This window comes from Pundamilia nyererei, unplaced genomic scaffold (genome assembly GCF_000239375.1).
Source record: "Pundamilia nyererei isolate P.nyererei 1_Seehausen unplaced genomic scaffold, PunNye1.0 scaffold00290, whole genome shotgun sequence".
Lineage (NCBI taxonomy): Eukaryota > Metazoa > Chordata > Actinopteri > Cichliformes > Cichlidae > Pundamilia > Pundamilia nyererei.
Window position 1 is genome coordinate 267,485 of NW_005187691.1, and position 16,738 is coordinate 284,222.

General features: G+C 40.7%; 1 protein-coding gene across 2 annotated transcripts in view; it reads left to right on the forward strand.

Annotated features, from left to right (window-relative positions):
• Positions 1 to 1,471: 1,471 nt before the first annotated feature.
• Positions 1,472 to 16,738, forward strand: part of hdac5 (histone deacetylase 5) — a 61,047-nt gene continuing 45,780 nt past the window's right edge. For both annotated transcript variants that reach the window (XM_005750846.1, XM_005750847.1), the window contains exons 1-2: positions 1,472 to 1,706; positions 15,691 to 15,852. In XM_005750846.1, coding sequence (XP_005750903.1) covers positions 15,831 to 15,852 — 22 coding nt within the window. In that variant the 5' untranslated portion in view covers positions 1,472 to 1,706; positions 15,691 to 15,830. The remainder of the gene's footprint in view (positions 1,707 to 15,690; positions 15,853 to 16,738) is intronic.

The following is a 16,738-nucleotide window of genomic DNA, read 5'->3' on the forward strand; positions in this document are numbered from 1 at the left end:
CCTTATTGGATGTATGCTCTGGATGTATGTCCTAGTGTATATACATATATAAAGGCTTTTTCTTAATTTGAGCACTCAAAGCATTTTCTTACTACAAAGTCTTATTTTCCCATTCAAGCACTTTGCCTAACATTTACACTCACACACACACACTGCTGCACACAATAGGACAAGACAAAGATTATGCCATTCATAGTAATTTTTACCAAAACACTTTTTATTGTTAGCAGCTCTGTTGGAAATGCACTTTGTTTCTGAGTTTTGCTGTGTTTATAAAATCTGTAATTCACCAGTCACTTAAAAACAAATTAAATGACGAGCTGAGAAATGAATGGTGGCACATCTTGGATGTGTAGCTCACGGATCTGCAGCAACTGTTTAATGCTATCATATCAATATTGACCCAAACCTCACAGGAATGTTTCCTGAACCATGTTTAATGCATGCCACAAAGACTTAAGGTAGTTCTGAAGGCAAAAAGGGTCTAACCTGGTATTAGCATGGTGTAACTAACAGTGAGCAGTCAGTGTAAAAAAGCTATAAACTGTGAATCTATAATTTACAACATATTGATGTTGTAAATTATATATGCTTTCGCAAACACAGTGCATTGAGTACAATTAAATGTATAATTAGGGTTGTATGATGTGGTAAAAAACAAACAAACAAAAAAAAAAACCCCAAGAAGCTGAAAAAGAAAACCTTATCAAAGAGCACTGGATGACAAAGTGGTGCAGTGGCCTTACCTCACAGCAAGGAGGTCCTGTTTTGAATTCAGCCCAAAACCTTTCTGTGTGGCGTTTCTATGTTCTCCCTGTGACTGTAAGACTTGTGGTTGTCTGCCTCTCAGTTAGCCCTGCAATAGATCGGACACATCCTATGACAGGGATGCGCTTCAGTACAAGTAGACACTGTATTCCAAGTTTCTACTTGAATCCTGGTCTCCGGGATGTGAAAATACTATCAAATCACTAAGAGTTTGTATTAACCTTTTATAGAACTTCTTCAAACATGTCTGGATTTTAAAGCGACTTCTGTGAAATCAAATGATTAGCTTAGTGTAATCGCCATACTAGAGCTCTAAAAAAATAACAAAAAAGGCCCTGCAGTGTGATAGTAGAGAGTTTGCTCATGAATAAAGCAAAAAATATTCATAGATGATAAGAATCTTAGCACTCTTCACAAGTTCATAAACCTGGCAGTCAGCTTATTTATTGCTCATGAATTGCGCAACTAAAGGGAATACTCTTAGAAAGTCTTTCCTGTGTTATCTGTTGCTCGAAAGTAAGACGCTGTCCGGTTGCCTCCACTAACGAAGATTATCTGACAAAGTAAGGTGAAGCAGGCAAACAAGCCAAACTTTACGTCTGTCTGTCTACTTCTGCCTTGTCTGTCTGCCTCCATTGGTTTCTATTGAGTCTATTTTTAGCCTCAGCAGACTGGTCACGTGGCAAGAGGAGGACGTCAATAATGTTGTTGTTGGTGGTGGGAGAAAGAGCGAGAGAGAGAGGCAGACGGTAAATATGGAGGAGGTGAAGCGGTAGGAGGTGAGACGCGTCCCGCTTGTTAAACTACGCGTTTTCGTGTGAATTAGAAGCGCAAAGGAGCTCCACGGAGGGACACACCGTGCCTCGGCAGAAACCAAAGCCGGGAGGAAGCGACCTCTGCTCTAATACACATTCCAAGAGGAGCCGCCGACATCCACGGTACCGTGGGGTTTTATCAGAGGGAGAAAGCGGGAGAGAGGGAGAGCGTGAGCGAGAGATTGAGGCGCGTGCGTGTGTGCGTGACCGTCCAAGAACATTATGCGTAGACATTTATTTGATCTTATTTTGCTGCAGAGCTAAGATGTAACATTTTGTGCTTTTGCTATAACGTTGTCCTCACTTCTGCCGTACAGTTAACGCATAGGCTAACTTGGAAACTGTGTAGTTAGTGCTAAGGCTAGCTAAAATACACAAGCTCACACCTGACAGATACAACAGCTAACTAGCTACCAAACAGGTAACAGTTATTACAGCTTCATACAGGCACTAGCGGCGTGCCAGGACTGACATGATAGCATCCAGCTAACTAGTACAGAACAAACAGCTGACAACCACAAGTTAATAAACTAAGAGCTAGCAGTGGGCACCAATTAACTACAAATATGGTGGTTTTACTTGCCAGGGGCTACCAATGAAGAACATAACAGCTGCTACTAGTAGCTGTTATGGGTACCACTACCACTGCTGGTATGAAGTCTTCAAATTTATTCAGACACTAACTTATGTTGAGGCTGTCCAGTTTTTCCCCTGAATCTTATTGCATCTGCAGTGCCATTAAAGCATCATTGTCGAGTTGTATACTGACTAAAAATGTCTAATTTGTATGTGCATTTTTGCCATCTTGCTGCAGTTCAGGAGTTGTGTCATCTCATGATTAATGACTCCTTATTATGGAGCTCACTGAATTACTCTTTAGGCAATAGAAGGAGCATAAAAACAAGAGAGTGTAAGACAGTCAGTTTAAGAATAAGAGGGGTAAGTAAGGTTGGTAGAAAGATATTTGTGAAAATCGCAAGCAAGCCTCAGCTCTTAACCTGTAAGTCTCTGCAGTGAGAATACAGCATTAACAAATAGTCATAACCTGCTTACATCTTATAAAACTTAATTATATTTTACATTTAACAACAACAACATGCTAACTAAAAGCATACAATGAAGTAATATCATAACAATATGGCTCTAAAGGGCTCTAAAGTAAATATAGAAGTAATTCAAGTAATTTACATTAAAATGTTAACCCTCACACATCTCTGTAAAGTGCTTTTCATATGGCACTATTTCTGTTATTTTGCTTACCTAATGCTAACCGCGTCTGAGATTTTAAGCAGAACCTTACAGGACTCATGGAGATTTCAATTAACCTGATAACTTGCAAGTTGCAAAGTTGCAAGTGAAGCGCCTCATAAGTCGAATCAGGAGTGTTCAGTCCTTCTCTCTTCCCTTTTTTGGATCAAGAGGCAGCTTTGTAATGTTTGGCAGCCCATGTAATCATTGATGTTATGGAAGTATCACATACTCAAGATTTATAATACTACACTGGATCCATACAAACAAAATATGGTTACATTACAGAAGTAATATTCAGTGCTGATCTTTAATGTCTGCTTTACCTTTTAGTCCCAGTAGTGCTAATGTAAAAATCGCAGACCAGGGTCTGGTTGCAGCAATATTACAAAACTTATTTGTGAATATGTTACATTTATGTTTGAAAAAATTACAACACTTTATAGCATAACATAATAAAATCACCCTAATGCTGATAAAATATCATAGTTCTGTCAGTAAAAAGCATCATATTTATGTTTTTCTGTAATGTGATGGGACATCTTGTTACATCGTCACCAGTCTCAAACAGAGCGCCACAAATACACACCCAACAAGCTAACCTGCAGCCACATTTTCTTCTCACCCCTGAGCTGGCTGTAGCAGATATGCTGCCCCCACTGTGAGCCTGGTTCTGTTGGAGGTCCCCTGCTGTCAGAGTTCTTCTTCCCCACAGTTGGTCATAGCACTGCATTATAAGCATGCCACAATACCTGAACGTTTGCAGTCTTTGCCAATACCAGCAGAATTACATGATTCTTGATACCTAATCTGAAAACAAAACAAAGCCAGTATCCCATCTACTTAAACTCTTTCATTAAAAAGTGATTTTAAATCACTTACATGATGCTGGCAGACCATTTATTTAAAATGTTAATGATATATTCTGTTGAGAAGACATAGATGGTTTCACATCTTTCTCAAACAAAATGGTAATGTATTTTTGAGGATAACGTAATACTTTGGATGTTGGTAAAATGAACTGAAACTCATTCACCTTGAATTGTTTGAACAGATCTGGATGCTGATCTTTCAGGTGCTTTGCTAAATTAGAAGCATTTCATTCCTTTGTCCAAAAAACACAGTGGGATTGTTTGCATACTGCCTCGTGTCAGTTAGCATGTCCTGGTCAGCCACTTTCGACACAAAGTACTTTCATGCCTGACTGTTTCTTATCAATGAGGCAGGGCTACTCGCCATGTTTTTTTTGTTTTGCTTGTGGGTGTCCTTTGTTTTCGGTATGTAAAGTTAGACAGGTGCCCCCACTGGCTTTGGTACATACGCACAGTGTTTAGATTCTATGGTTTCTATGGAGCTAAAACAAAAACTAGTACTTTTATATTAATGTGAAAGCCAAAATGACAATCAGTCATCGTGTATGGAATTCTCTGAACATCAAGGTTTTAGTTTCCTTTTTGCAAAATAAGACGACCACAGTCTGTCTTTATTATTAAATTTGTAATCCCGCCTCCTTGCATCTCTGCTGGAAAGTTAGTGATTTGCAGTTGGACTAGATGACAGTGTCTTTGTCTACTTTTATTTTGCCCTCTGGCAATATTAAACCTCAATCTATTTCAAACAAAGAACAATCTGAAGAAATTGATGTTGTATTGGACAGTAGCACTCATCACTAATGCTTGTGACCAGTATGACTAGGGACTCATCCGCAAATCATGCAGGTCGGTTATGGTGATAAAAATCCAAAAGCTTTGCCAAAACCACTTGAAAAGGGATTAAAGTTCATTGCACTGATCCTGCATGGTTCTGCTGAGTATTGGTCCTACTCCCAAGAGGGAGCACAAATTTGTGCGTCAGCATCAGCTGTTGTGAAAACACCTAGAGGCTGAGTTGTTTGGCCATAGATCATCCAGCAACTCAAAGCACAGGCTGAGGTAGAACACATTTCACGGGTAGGGATGCACGTCACAAGGACTGAATAGTAGCAGTACTGGTAATGCTTATCTGTATTAACTCTTATCAGTACTCTTATTCTTCCTTAGTTTAATGATTCAAATTCATATAATTGCTGTATTCATAACTGGACCCCACAATGTGCCCCTTATTCATTTACTTCATAAAAACTGCTACATGATCATAGCTTCCTCTTAATTGGTGTTTCCTGGAAGAAATAAAAAAAAAATGATAACAGATATAGGGCTTCTTTTTTTTTTTTTTTTTTTACATGTATTCAATGTGTGTGAGAGAGATCAACCAATGACTGCCTTTCTATTTTAAAAGCCATTGGTAAAGGAAAAACAACATTCACAGAGAGGCTAGTGTGTTAAGAGCAGGGAGTGAAGGAATACGTTCATGTCACACAGATAACACGGCACATGTATGAAAGTCTTTGAAGTGGATGTATCATCTATAGACATGGTTTACTTCCAGGGATTTTTGTGAAAATTTTCCCTGTTAACCCATCATTTGGGTTAACGGGCCTTAGACGATGGACAGTTGCCACAGTGTGTTTGAGTGTGGACAGAAAAATCTCTTCCCTAAAGAATGAAAAAAGCTTTATTGGTTCTGTTAATGGTCATTGATCAAACCCGGGACACTCATGCTACCATAAGATGTTTTTTTTAAATTGTTACCATGCTACCTGTCTTTGGTTAGTACTATTTTGTTAGTTACTAGTTATTGGTGAGGTCATGTCTTTTATAGCTTGGGGTAAACTGCACACACTGATGTTGCAATATTGACATCACTGTGTGCAGATTCATTATTACTGCTTATGGTGGCTTTGAATTTTAGACTTTTAACAGCAGTCTAAGGTCTAAGTCTAAACAATCTAAGGGTACTGAAGGGTACTAAATACCCAGCACTTCTATAGGTAATTTAGAATCATCAGTTAACCTATCCCCACTAACTGCATGTCTTTGGACTGTGGGAGGAAGCCGGAGTATCCAGAGAGAAACTACGCAAACACAGGGTCTGTGTGTGTATTCATGAGGTCATATCGGCCTGTCCTAGGTAAGACTGAACAGGTGCTATGTGTAAGGTGAGGTTATTTCTGCCAGTCTTGTTTTTCTGTTGTTACCTAAAACAGCCTAGTAGTAGTAGTATGGGACAATGATTGGTTTGACAATAAACACTTAGCTTAAGGCCTGTCATTATGGATTTGCATTCTCCTGAGAATCCAAGGTAACTGGATGCCATACAGGTAATTATACATACTGCCTGTATTTAACTGCTCTGCTCTAAGAGTGTATTGAAACTCTTGACTGCTACTGTAGGTAATATGCATAATTACCCATTATATCGGATTTGTAGATGTTCACGAAGAGTTTGTAACAACCCCAAGGGTAATACAAGGAACAAGCAAGAATTTTCTTTATCATCACAATATTTTAAAAACCTTAAACCTAATAAGTGGTTGTGCTATCCTTGGCAGCATTTGCGATAACTGGCAATGAGTCTTTCACATCACCATGGAGGGATTTGGGCCTGCATCTTTGCACATATATTTAATTCAGTCACATTGGAGGGTTTTTGATGAAGAAGGGCCTGTTCGTGCCAAAGCATCTCAGTGTGATTTAGGTCTGGACTTTGACTGGGCTGCATCCATACTGGAAGTGAATGTCAGTGATGTCATGACCAGAGACTGTAGAAAGTGAAGGATGTTTAGCGACTTCAGGTAACTGCTGGTGACATGAAGTGTGCAGGATGCAACATAAACTTTCCTCAACTTCCAGCAGAGCAACTGAAGCGACTACCACTGAGAGTATAGCTGATTGACATGTGACCTGGTAGTAAAAACATTAGAGAGTTAACAAGGCAACCGGAGGCTTTAATGTCCACAGGTGACAGGCAGTCAGCTTCAAAACAATGTGTGAATCAGTTGCAGTGTGGGAACAGCCTTGAACTGCGCTTTGTTTGACAGCTCTGATAAACTCAGCATAGCATCACATGAACTAGTTCCTCCCCTGCCGCAGGTTCTGGTTAGAGCGACCCTCCACCTCACAGCACATTTTCATTGCAGACTGCTGGATGACAGTCTGAAAACTGTGACCTGATGATCCTGCAAGCAGGGAAATGTGACACTGGATGGGGCGGTGCTGGCTAGTTAGCGGGGACTGAACTTTCAAACTAGTAAGGCAATTGTCTCAGACTGAGAAGAGTCTATGTGTAAGTCATTCAGTGTTGGGAAGGTTACTTTTAAAATGTATTCCATTACAGAATACAGAATACATGCCCCAAAATGTATTCTGTAACGTATTCCGTTACGTTACTCAATGACAGTAACGTATTCTGAATACTTTGGATTACTTAATATATTATCGTGCTTTTTACAACAACGTGAATGTACTATTGCTGTGTGATTTATTACTGTTACTGAAGGTCCGCGACTCCGAACTGTAGTAAAGGGACCTCTGACTAATACGGCGGGGTCCCTGTCGGCTCGTAGCCGAAAAATAGCTTTACTTTGTTGTGTGGGTCAACTTTTCTTGTGAGACACAGAGAGAGGCGTTGAAAGGCTGCTCCAACGGAACTTATTGTTTCGGAGGAAAACACGAACACAGTGTACAGTCGAGTCCTAATAGCTTACTTACAACTGGGCTCGTCAGGCACTCTTCTTGGCTGCAGTGGTTATTATTATATTTACATGCTTCCAGCTCCCGTTTTTGCTCGATGACTGCTCGTACCTTTCCACTCCCCTTTTTCTCCCTCCTCGCGCTCACAGACACATAACGTGTATGGCAGTCCATTCTCCCTGCAGCACGGACTACACTGCCCATGATGCTACATTCTTTAGAGCTATGCTTGTAGCATTCTGCCTGTTAGCTTAGCATAACAACAACAACGAAAAGGCGCTCTCTCACCCAGGAAACACACAGTCGCAGAGAGAGAGAGAGCGTCTCCCTGTAACCATGGCAACCGTAACGCTGCCGCCTGGAACAACAGAACGTAGCTGTCAAACAAAACCCAAACAGTCCTGACCCGCGACAAGATGAAGCAGGAAAGTACCGCAGTGTAATCCATTTATTTCAACAAAGTAACTGTGTTCCGAATACCACCTTTTTAAACTGTAACGGAATACAGTTACTCATATTTTGTATTTTAAATACGTAACGGCGGTACATGTATTCCGTTACTCCCCAACACTGAAGTCATTGAATATATATTAAAATGTGTTTAGTAAATATTAGCAGAGCTTTTCTTCATTCGGTGATGTAAGTCTGTAATGTAATGGTATTAAAGTCCCAGTTAGATGTACAAGTAGCTCTGGCTCAGTTACTCAGATCAGAACAAAACAGAATAGTGATTTGGCTTAAATGATATTGATTATCTGCCTTCATGTTTGGTTAGAATTTGTTACACTTTGTGAATTCTACCATCATGTTAGTGGTAGAATTCACAAAGTGAATATTCTTTATATTTCTTTATTTCTTCCGTCCTTCCTCCAAAGTCAAGAGGTCAGATCTTGGAGGTAAAGGCCAGCCTTTTAGTTATGTAAGAGCGATAATCATCTGCCATTCATTTTGACCTCCAGTGATCATAATAATTGGATTCTTGCTCTGTTATGTTACTCTGTCTCATTGCCTTCCAACTTTGATGCTTCTTGCTTTCTATTTCTAGAGCTTTCAGCCACTTCAGAGCCTTCTTTAGTGACAGGTTGTTGTGATGATTACGTCTCTCTGTAAGGGCCCTGCAGTGAACCCAGCAGTATGTCAACACTGTAACAAATTCAATTCAGTTTTATTTATACAGCGGCAAATCACGACAACAGTCACCTCAAGGTGCTTTATATTGTAAGGTAGATCCTACAATAATACATACAGAGAAAAACCCAACAATCATATGACCCCCTATGAGCAAGCACTTTGGTGACAGTGGGAAAGAAAAACTCCCTTTTAAAAAGGCCCGGCAGAACCAGGCTCAGGGAGGGGCGGGGCCATCTGCCGGAACTGGTTGGGGAGAGAGAAGGAAGACAGGATAAAGACATGCTGTGGAAGAGAGCCAGAGATTAATAACAAGTATGATTCAATATCATTCAAATAGGTCACAAAATAGCACTCAGGGTTTGTTGTTTTTGTTCTGCTGGACAGTGTAACACTGAGTGAAGCAGAGGAATATAGAGAATTATCTTGATAACACTCGAAGGAGGAATGACTAATGGTTGTATAAATGTGTGATTATGGTGTTTGTCCCTGTCGTGTTCAGGTTAGGACTAGTTATTATGTTAAGAGATAGAAAAGCTGTAAAGCATCAGTTTTGTAACAGTCAGGATGTTTGCGCATTATTAACTCCCTGAGGATTAAAAGCTAGTCGCTGAAGCTTTAACAGTTATTTTAAATATGTGCTGATACAGTAAGGTCACTTTGGTAAAGACAGCTACACCATGTGTGTGTTTGCGCGTTGGAGTTGCTGTCTCCTTTCTCCTTGAATGTGCTGGACTCAAGGCGGGGGGGCGGGCAGTGGGGCCGGTGTTAAATGCTGTCATGGTCCAGCAGCTTGCTGTGTGTGACAGAGAACAGGTGAGAGCAAGCAGGACAAAGGGACTCCAAAGAAATCCTGCAGGAGATCGCCTCTGACATTAGCTCCACATCCTGCTCCCCCTGTCTCCCTTGCTCAGGCTTGCTGTTTGTTTAGGGAAGAGGCGTTCAGGTGAACCGTTACCACGGCACCCAGCTCCGTGGTTGCCAGGCAGCACTTCCTGCTCCTCTCCAGGTTGGGAGGGGCCAGGTATTTTAGGAAATGATAGTGTGAAGAGGAGGAGGAGGTGGCAGAGTGAGAAACAGAGTAATTTATGTTTCTTGGTTTTCTGGCAACATTTGGACACTGAAGCAGCAGCTTCAGCTCTTCTGTTTTCACGTATTTCCTCTTTCTTTCTCCCGACCTCCCAATGCGTGTTTGTGTGTGTGTGTGTGTGTGTGTGTGCATGTTATTAGGCTAATGGAGTAGTTGGCCAGCAGGTTAGTCTGTCATGGCTAGTTAGCTCTTTAGCCTGAGTGCAGACACACACACATACACACTCACTGAGGCACGCAGACATGCTGACACCCACAGCGTTTCATCCCATTATATCGGCCCTGACACTGACATCCTGTGACTTCTTTCAGGAATTAGCGAAGTTGGAGGAGAGCTGCAAAGGCAGCTTTCCTCCAGTCGGACAGCAGCCAGTAACACAGTCAGTCCCAAGCTAATTATAGGCTGAAATGTTTCACTTGTTGTGTTTGATTTCTGATATTATTGAACTGTTGTGTGTTACACAAGCTTTGCAATAATTCTTGTTTTGCATGTCAGGACATCCCGTTCCTCCATAAAAGTCCACGTTCAATTCCCACCAGTTTAAGTTGAATAAATCCACTGTTGTTCCAGGCTGTGACTAATCGTATTAAATCATTTTGACCCTCTGACTAATTATTTTCACACTTGCGGCACTAATTGTTTGGACTTAATGCGAGAGCTAATTATACAGAGTTACAGTTTTCTGAAAGTAAACTAAAAGGAAAACAAAAAACGACACAGAACAAAGTTAACATAATAGGTGAGAACCGGGGCCCCGCAGAGTGCGAGCCGTCGCTTTTCTTTTTCATTCCTGGCCTGTTTTCTCTCCACTGCCTGACACTTTTTTTTTTTGCAGTGTGCACGGTCATTATTAGTAAGTAACACCAGCCTACCTCTGTGTAAATAGGCAGCTCATTATTATCATTTGCATTGTTGTGCTTTCAGTTGTGATTAAAGAAGTGCACCTGTGTTGCAGCACAGCAGTAGTTTGGTGTTGCGTAGCGGTTGTTGTGAGCTGTGAGTGTTTTTAACGTGTCCAACAGGACAACGTGTTTCAGAGCTGGAAAAGCGCAGCTGCTCCTGCTAATTTCAACAATAGCTCTGTTCATTTCTGCCTCAGCGAGGTCCCATGTGCACCAGCAAACCCAGGACCTGGCTCATTAATGCTGTTAATTACACCTCTGTTTTTCCTCTTTTAACATGTTTACATATCTGCCGGGAAATGATCCGGCCACAGCTGCATTATCGTAAATGCACTCATTTTGTTTCAAAATCAGTGAATGCGACAAACTAGTCAAGTCAAGGCAACTTTATTTGTCAATTCTGCCACATGTACAGGACATACAGAGAATAGAAATTTCGTTACTCTCAAACCCTAGTGATTAAAAAATGCAAATAAAATAATTAAAAAGTAAAAATGTAAATAAATACAATACAATTTTATGTATAACAAAAAAAGCTATGCAATATACAATATTCAAGTAAGGTTGTGTTTGCTATCAGTAATGTCGGTTACATTTGTGTCGTATTGTTGACAGTAAGAGCAACAGTGACTTTATTTGGAGCTCATATGGTTGTTCTTCAGCAGCTTCTCTGGGAAACATTTGTTCCTCTAGCTGATCTCCACTGTGTTGTAGTGCTAGGTCAATATGTTCAGTTCCTTTTTAACACTTAATAACTGCTTAAAAAGTCTGAACTAAAAATCACAAACATACAGGTCGTATTTCTTAAATGTGCTGAAGCTATTCAGTCGGTGGGATTGTTAAGGTGGTAGAGGAAAATGACAGCTGAATGATTTATTTCCTCATGATTTATGTCTCAGTTTTGTGCTCAGCTCTGCTGTTTTCTTCAGTGGTTTTTCATTTTTCAGCTTCCAGAGCGGCTCCTTTAATGGCCACTTGAGGCTGGCTCCAAAAGCGAGTCAGTCCCCATAGACTTCCATCATAAAGTAGCCAACTTTACAGCATTAAAAACATATTTTTAGGGTGGTTTTGGCTTCTGTGCTTAATTTCCCTTTTCACACAAATCTGGTATATTTTTATAAGTCAGCAGTAGTTAGTGGTGTGGCTGCTTTGACTGACAGGTGTGCAACGCAGGCAGCAGTAGGTGGTGTCTGCTTGGCCTCTCCTTTCTTTGTTATTAATCTGGACCTCTTTACTTTGGGTGTGCTGTTTGAGGATTTAAATGTATGTCTAATGGATTACACGACTAAAGTATGGATTGCTGTGTGGTAAAGGTTCACAGAGGGCGGAGACTGCGCGAGCTACCCCAGTCTGAGAACTGGGGTACACCCTGGATAGTTCATCAGCCTATCAGGACTAACACAGAGAGGCAGAAACTATGAGCAGTTTAGCATCAGCTTTTAATCTAACAGGCATGTCTTTGGGCTGTGGGAGGAACCTGGAAAGAACCCATGCAGACACAGGGAGAGTGTGAAAAGTGCTGGCAAACAGCCTCAAAGCGCTGTATAAGAACCAGTCCATTTACTATTTACCATTTACCAGTTCAGTTAATTCAGTTTTATTTATATGGCGCCAAATCACAACAACAATAATACAAGAAAACAGAGAAAACCCCAACAATCAAATGACCCCCTGTGATCAAACACTGTGGTGACTGTGGGGAAGAAAAACTCCCTTTTAACAGGAAGAATCCTCCAGTAGAACCAGGCTCAGGGAGCGGAGGTCATCTGCTGCCACAGGTTGGGGGTGAGGGTAGGAAGACAGGATGAAGACATGCTGTGGAAGAGAGGCAGACATGAATAGTAACTAGTGATTAAATGCGTGGTTTCAAGTCTAATCTTAAAAGTAGAGAAGGTATCTGTCTCCTGACTCCAAATAAAAAGAGCTTTTAAAAACCTTCTTGTTGTGAGCTGACACTGAAAACTAATGCTCTGCTGGGCCACCAGTTATTCCAGTTTAATGTGTATTCCCAGCCAGTCTCCAGTTCCAAGTACTAACCAGGCCTGACCCCGTCTGACATCACATGAGCTCAGATGCAGCCTGGTTGTGCTCGAGTTTTCTTCTTGTTTTTCCTTCTTGCTTGTTGTTGGGTCTTTACACTATAAAGCGCCTTGAGGTGACTGTTGCTGTGACTTGGTGCTATATAAATGAATTAAATTGAATTTGTGGGCATACAGTACGTAGGCACGCACCTGTAGGCTTGTTTTTATCTGCGTCTGTAAGCAGTCCAGTGTACTTTCAACCAGTCAAAGCCATTATATTGTACATACAGGTTAGTTGACTACATGTGTTAAAAAGGTTTATTTTGAGCCGATTCAGCTGCATCTACAGGCGAGTAAATGTTGGATGTATGTGACATTATGACAGCGATGAAGAATCCACCCACGCTGAGATGTCCCCCTCCATCAGTTAAAAGCATTAATCGACTGCTATCAGTGTTTGGGCTGAGAGCCAGCAGTCCTCACACAACTGCCGCCACGCTGCTCTATGTCGGTGTGTGTGTGATGTGTCCAAGAACAAATGAGTGTGTGTGGTTTGAGTGACACAAAAAGAATGGAGGAGGTGAGGGGACTTTAAATCACATTACAGCTAAGTAGCCAAGGACTCAGCTGCAACACTTAGACACACACACACCTATTACACACTTTATTGGGAACTATTTAGGGTGTCAGTATGTTTTCCATAAACCCTTCTTCAGTACAAAACCAGTAGGTGGAGCCAGAGGATCAAGCAGCATCAGCGAGCCTCGGGTTTTCTCTGTGTTTAAAATAATAAAACAAAACAAATGTGCTCATTATTCTAGATCAGAACAGTCTGACATATAGCCAGTGTGAATGTCATCATATCAGACTGTACTTCATGATTCTTTGTGATGTTATTGTCGTATATCATAATGAAACAGCTTTTTCTGTCAGTGTAGAGAAACGTAACTGAACATTTAATCCCTGCAATGTTTTAATATAAGACAAACAAAGTGTGATTTCAACTGCACGTCTCAGTTTCTTGACATGATAAATGTGTGAAAAGACAGAAAATGTATAAAGTTTTGTTAATTCACAGATTTTTTTTTTTTACATTTAAAAAAAAAGTGGACCCTCTATAATAAAAGCAGAAATTTCTGTAGTAGATAGTGGAATTTGATTATTTTTCTGTGACTTTGGTGTAGTATGAATGCGTGGACTCTTTATCAGCAGGAAAACCTATAAAACTTGTGACAGTTCAGCTATGCACTGGTTCATATTGTCCAAAGCCTTCCAGCGGTCCAGATTGGAGTCTTTGCCGGGCCAATTGTGGCCCCCAGGCCTTATATTTGGCAAAAGTGCATAGAGGTGACGGGAGCATCTGTCACAAAAACAGAAGATTTTATTACTACATGTATTGCTAGCGATTGTACGAATAAGACATAGTCTATATAAGTAGCTAAAGCTTGTAAACAGTAGTAAGTGAATGCTGCATCCTGAAGGCATTGCTGCTAGAAAGAGACAGAGAGGACAAGGAATGGCAGCTTTCAGTAAAACATAAAATGAAAGCTTGTGGAAAAGTGTACCAGCAGCTTGTGTGCATAAAGATTTTATTTGAACTACTTCTGTATTCATTTGTGCTATTGATGAATGGCTTTTATTGGTGTAAAGATTGAGATTTCATTTTAATATTTCAGTTAATCCACAGATAATACAACATGTACAGTTGGGCCCAGGAATGTGAAACCCTATCAAAAACATCTAATAATAATAATAATAATAATAATACATTTTATTTATGAGCGCCTTTCAAGTCACCCAAGGATCTGGAGGTATTTGTTGGTTAGCAGTTCAGACCTGTGTTACCTCCCTTTACTCTTTGTCATTGAAGCTGTTTTCAGATGAGGGCAGATTAGGACATAAAGTACATCAACCTGTAGCCATATTAAGCTTCAGGCACAGCTGTATTATATGGCTTTGGCAATTTTGGGGATGCGAGGTATCGGTACTAAGAGAGGTCAGACTTTCTCACCATCAAAACATGACAGGACTGGATCAGTAACTAAGGTTATCTTAGTGACTAAGATAAACCTGAACTTTACAGCAGATGATGGAATCCTGTTTTCTGATGATTGACAGAATTTGTTGCAGCAAGAGTAGAATATAGGTAAAAAGACATGAAAGAAATGACACGGCAGATTAAATCAGTAAGGAAATATGATGGAGGAAATATTAAAGTCTCTTGATTTGGATTCCTGCAGTGCATCCTGATCAAGGAGAAGTAGCATTTCATACTTCATCTTTGTGGAGAAGGATTCACAGCAGGATAATGAGCCCAAACACACCTCACAGCTTTGAAGAACACCAGAAAAGACCTCAGACTTATGCCTGTCATGGACTTTACTCTGAAGCTCAAATCAAAATCACGATTAATTGAACATTTTACCATCATTTTACTGAATAAATACTTATTATTTTGCACAAAGACACACACACAAGCTGCTCGGGTTGTGCTGTCGGCTCAGTGTTTGAGTTTTCCTCATGATACTTTTTCTCTAGTGTGTTTTAAAGGGGACAGTACATAACGGAAGCAATAATAAAATAAAAAACAAATAACCAACATGGATAAAATGTTCTGAATGTCAGTTTTGATTCGTTTTGTGAACGACTGCCCAGCACTGCCTAAACCCTACTGAACATTAATGGGACCTATTGAAGCTTTACAGACATCACCAGTAGCTGCAGTAACCTGGATTATTGAACGTGAGCAAGTGCTATAAAAAGCTGTCAAATAGGGAAATTTCAGAGATTTAACTCAACACTAAAATGTTTAAGCTGGCATCATTGTTTTGAATGAAATATTTTATTGACACATGCCAATAGAAACATCTTCACAGGCATTCTCAGGCTTTTGGATGCATCTGTGAAAAGTAGGGAAATAAAGAACTCCAACTATACTGTGGCTCTGACTTGACCTCTGGCAGACAGAAGAACAGAAGCCAAGAGAGACATTAAGCATGCTAATCTTTGCAGTTAACTGTCGAGCAGGATCAAATCAACCTGCAGTCCGAGTTTGTCTGCTACGCTGTGACTGGGCTGTAGCTGTTTGGTTGAGGTGTTGGTTGTTTTGAGTGTGAATGCTGAAAAACGCAATTTTGTCTTTTGCAGAAAGACGTCGAGAAGAAGGTCTGAATCATCTGTGTGTCCTTCTACACATGGCCGACTCAGAGGACCCGCTTTAACCCACACACACACACGTACACACACACAGTGTAAGGGCAGGGGAAAGAAGTCCAGGTTCAGCCATCATGAATTCATCACACCCCTCGGGTAAGTCTTCTTCAAACAGCATGATATGTAATTAGTTAACAGTGGTCCTGAATCCCGGAAGCGTAAAACTGCCCAGTTTGGACTGGTGAATGTTCATTTGTTCATGCAGTGTCTGTGTTTAATGTGTCGAAGTTCTAAGCTCCCAGATAAATCCATATGAGCAATGCAAACTTTGGCCTTGTTCTTGTGGTTGGGTTACTGTGCAGTGTGATTTTGTTGTTGCGCTTTGAGCTCAGGTCAATTATACTGAGCGCTGGCTCAATAAGGTGCTGAGTGCTGTGTAAACACTGTGAGTACGACTAAAAGGCTCGATGCTTCAGTGGCACTTTCTAGCAGATGTTTGGCTCATCTAAGCTGTCAGTATCAAAAGCAGTCATGTCATCATACTGTAGGTAGCTTTACTCCAGCTGCCTGACAGCGCTAAGTGTGTGTGACTTCCTCCTGTGGCAGACAAAGTGTCTCTGAAGCCCGCTCTGTGCTTTATCTACAGTGTTTTCTCAAGTCAGGTCAAAATTTAGATTTGTCCAGGTCAAAACTGACAGCCTTGCAAGACTTGAGCTTATTTTATAGAGCTGTGTTGGTTTGAGAGCTTGTGCCATACTGGGCAGCATGTTTGTAGGTACATCTTGAACAGTTATATTTACTGATTTGTATACTGGCTGTTGCATTAGCATAAGGAGCAAGCTAGATCCAGTTACAGTCTGTTACACTGTTTCATCCATCTGCACAACAATATACTGTCTGTGTTGAACATACAAAACAATACTGTGTTTACACCAGCAAAACAGACCTAGGAGGGGTGCTCCCATCCTCGTTTAGTATAACTGTGATAATATGCACATGTCACAGTACAGTGTATAATTACATTATTTTGGTTTTCTAGTTA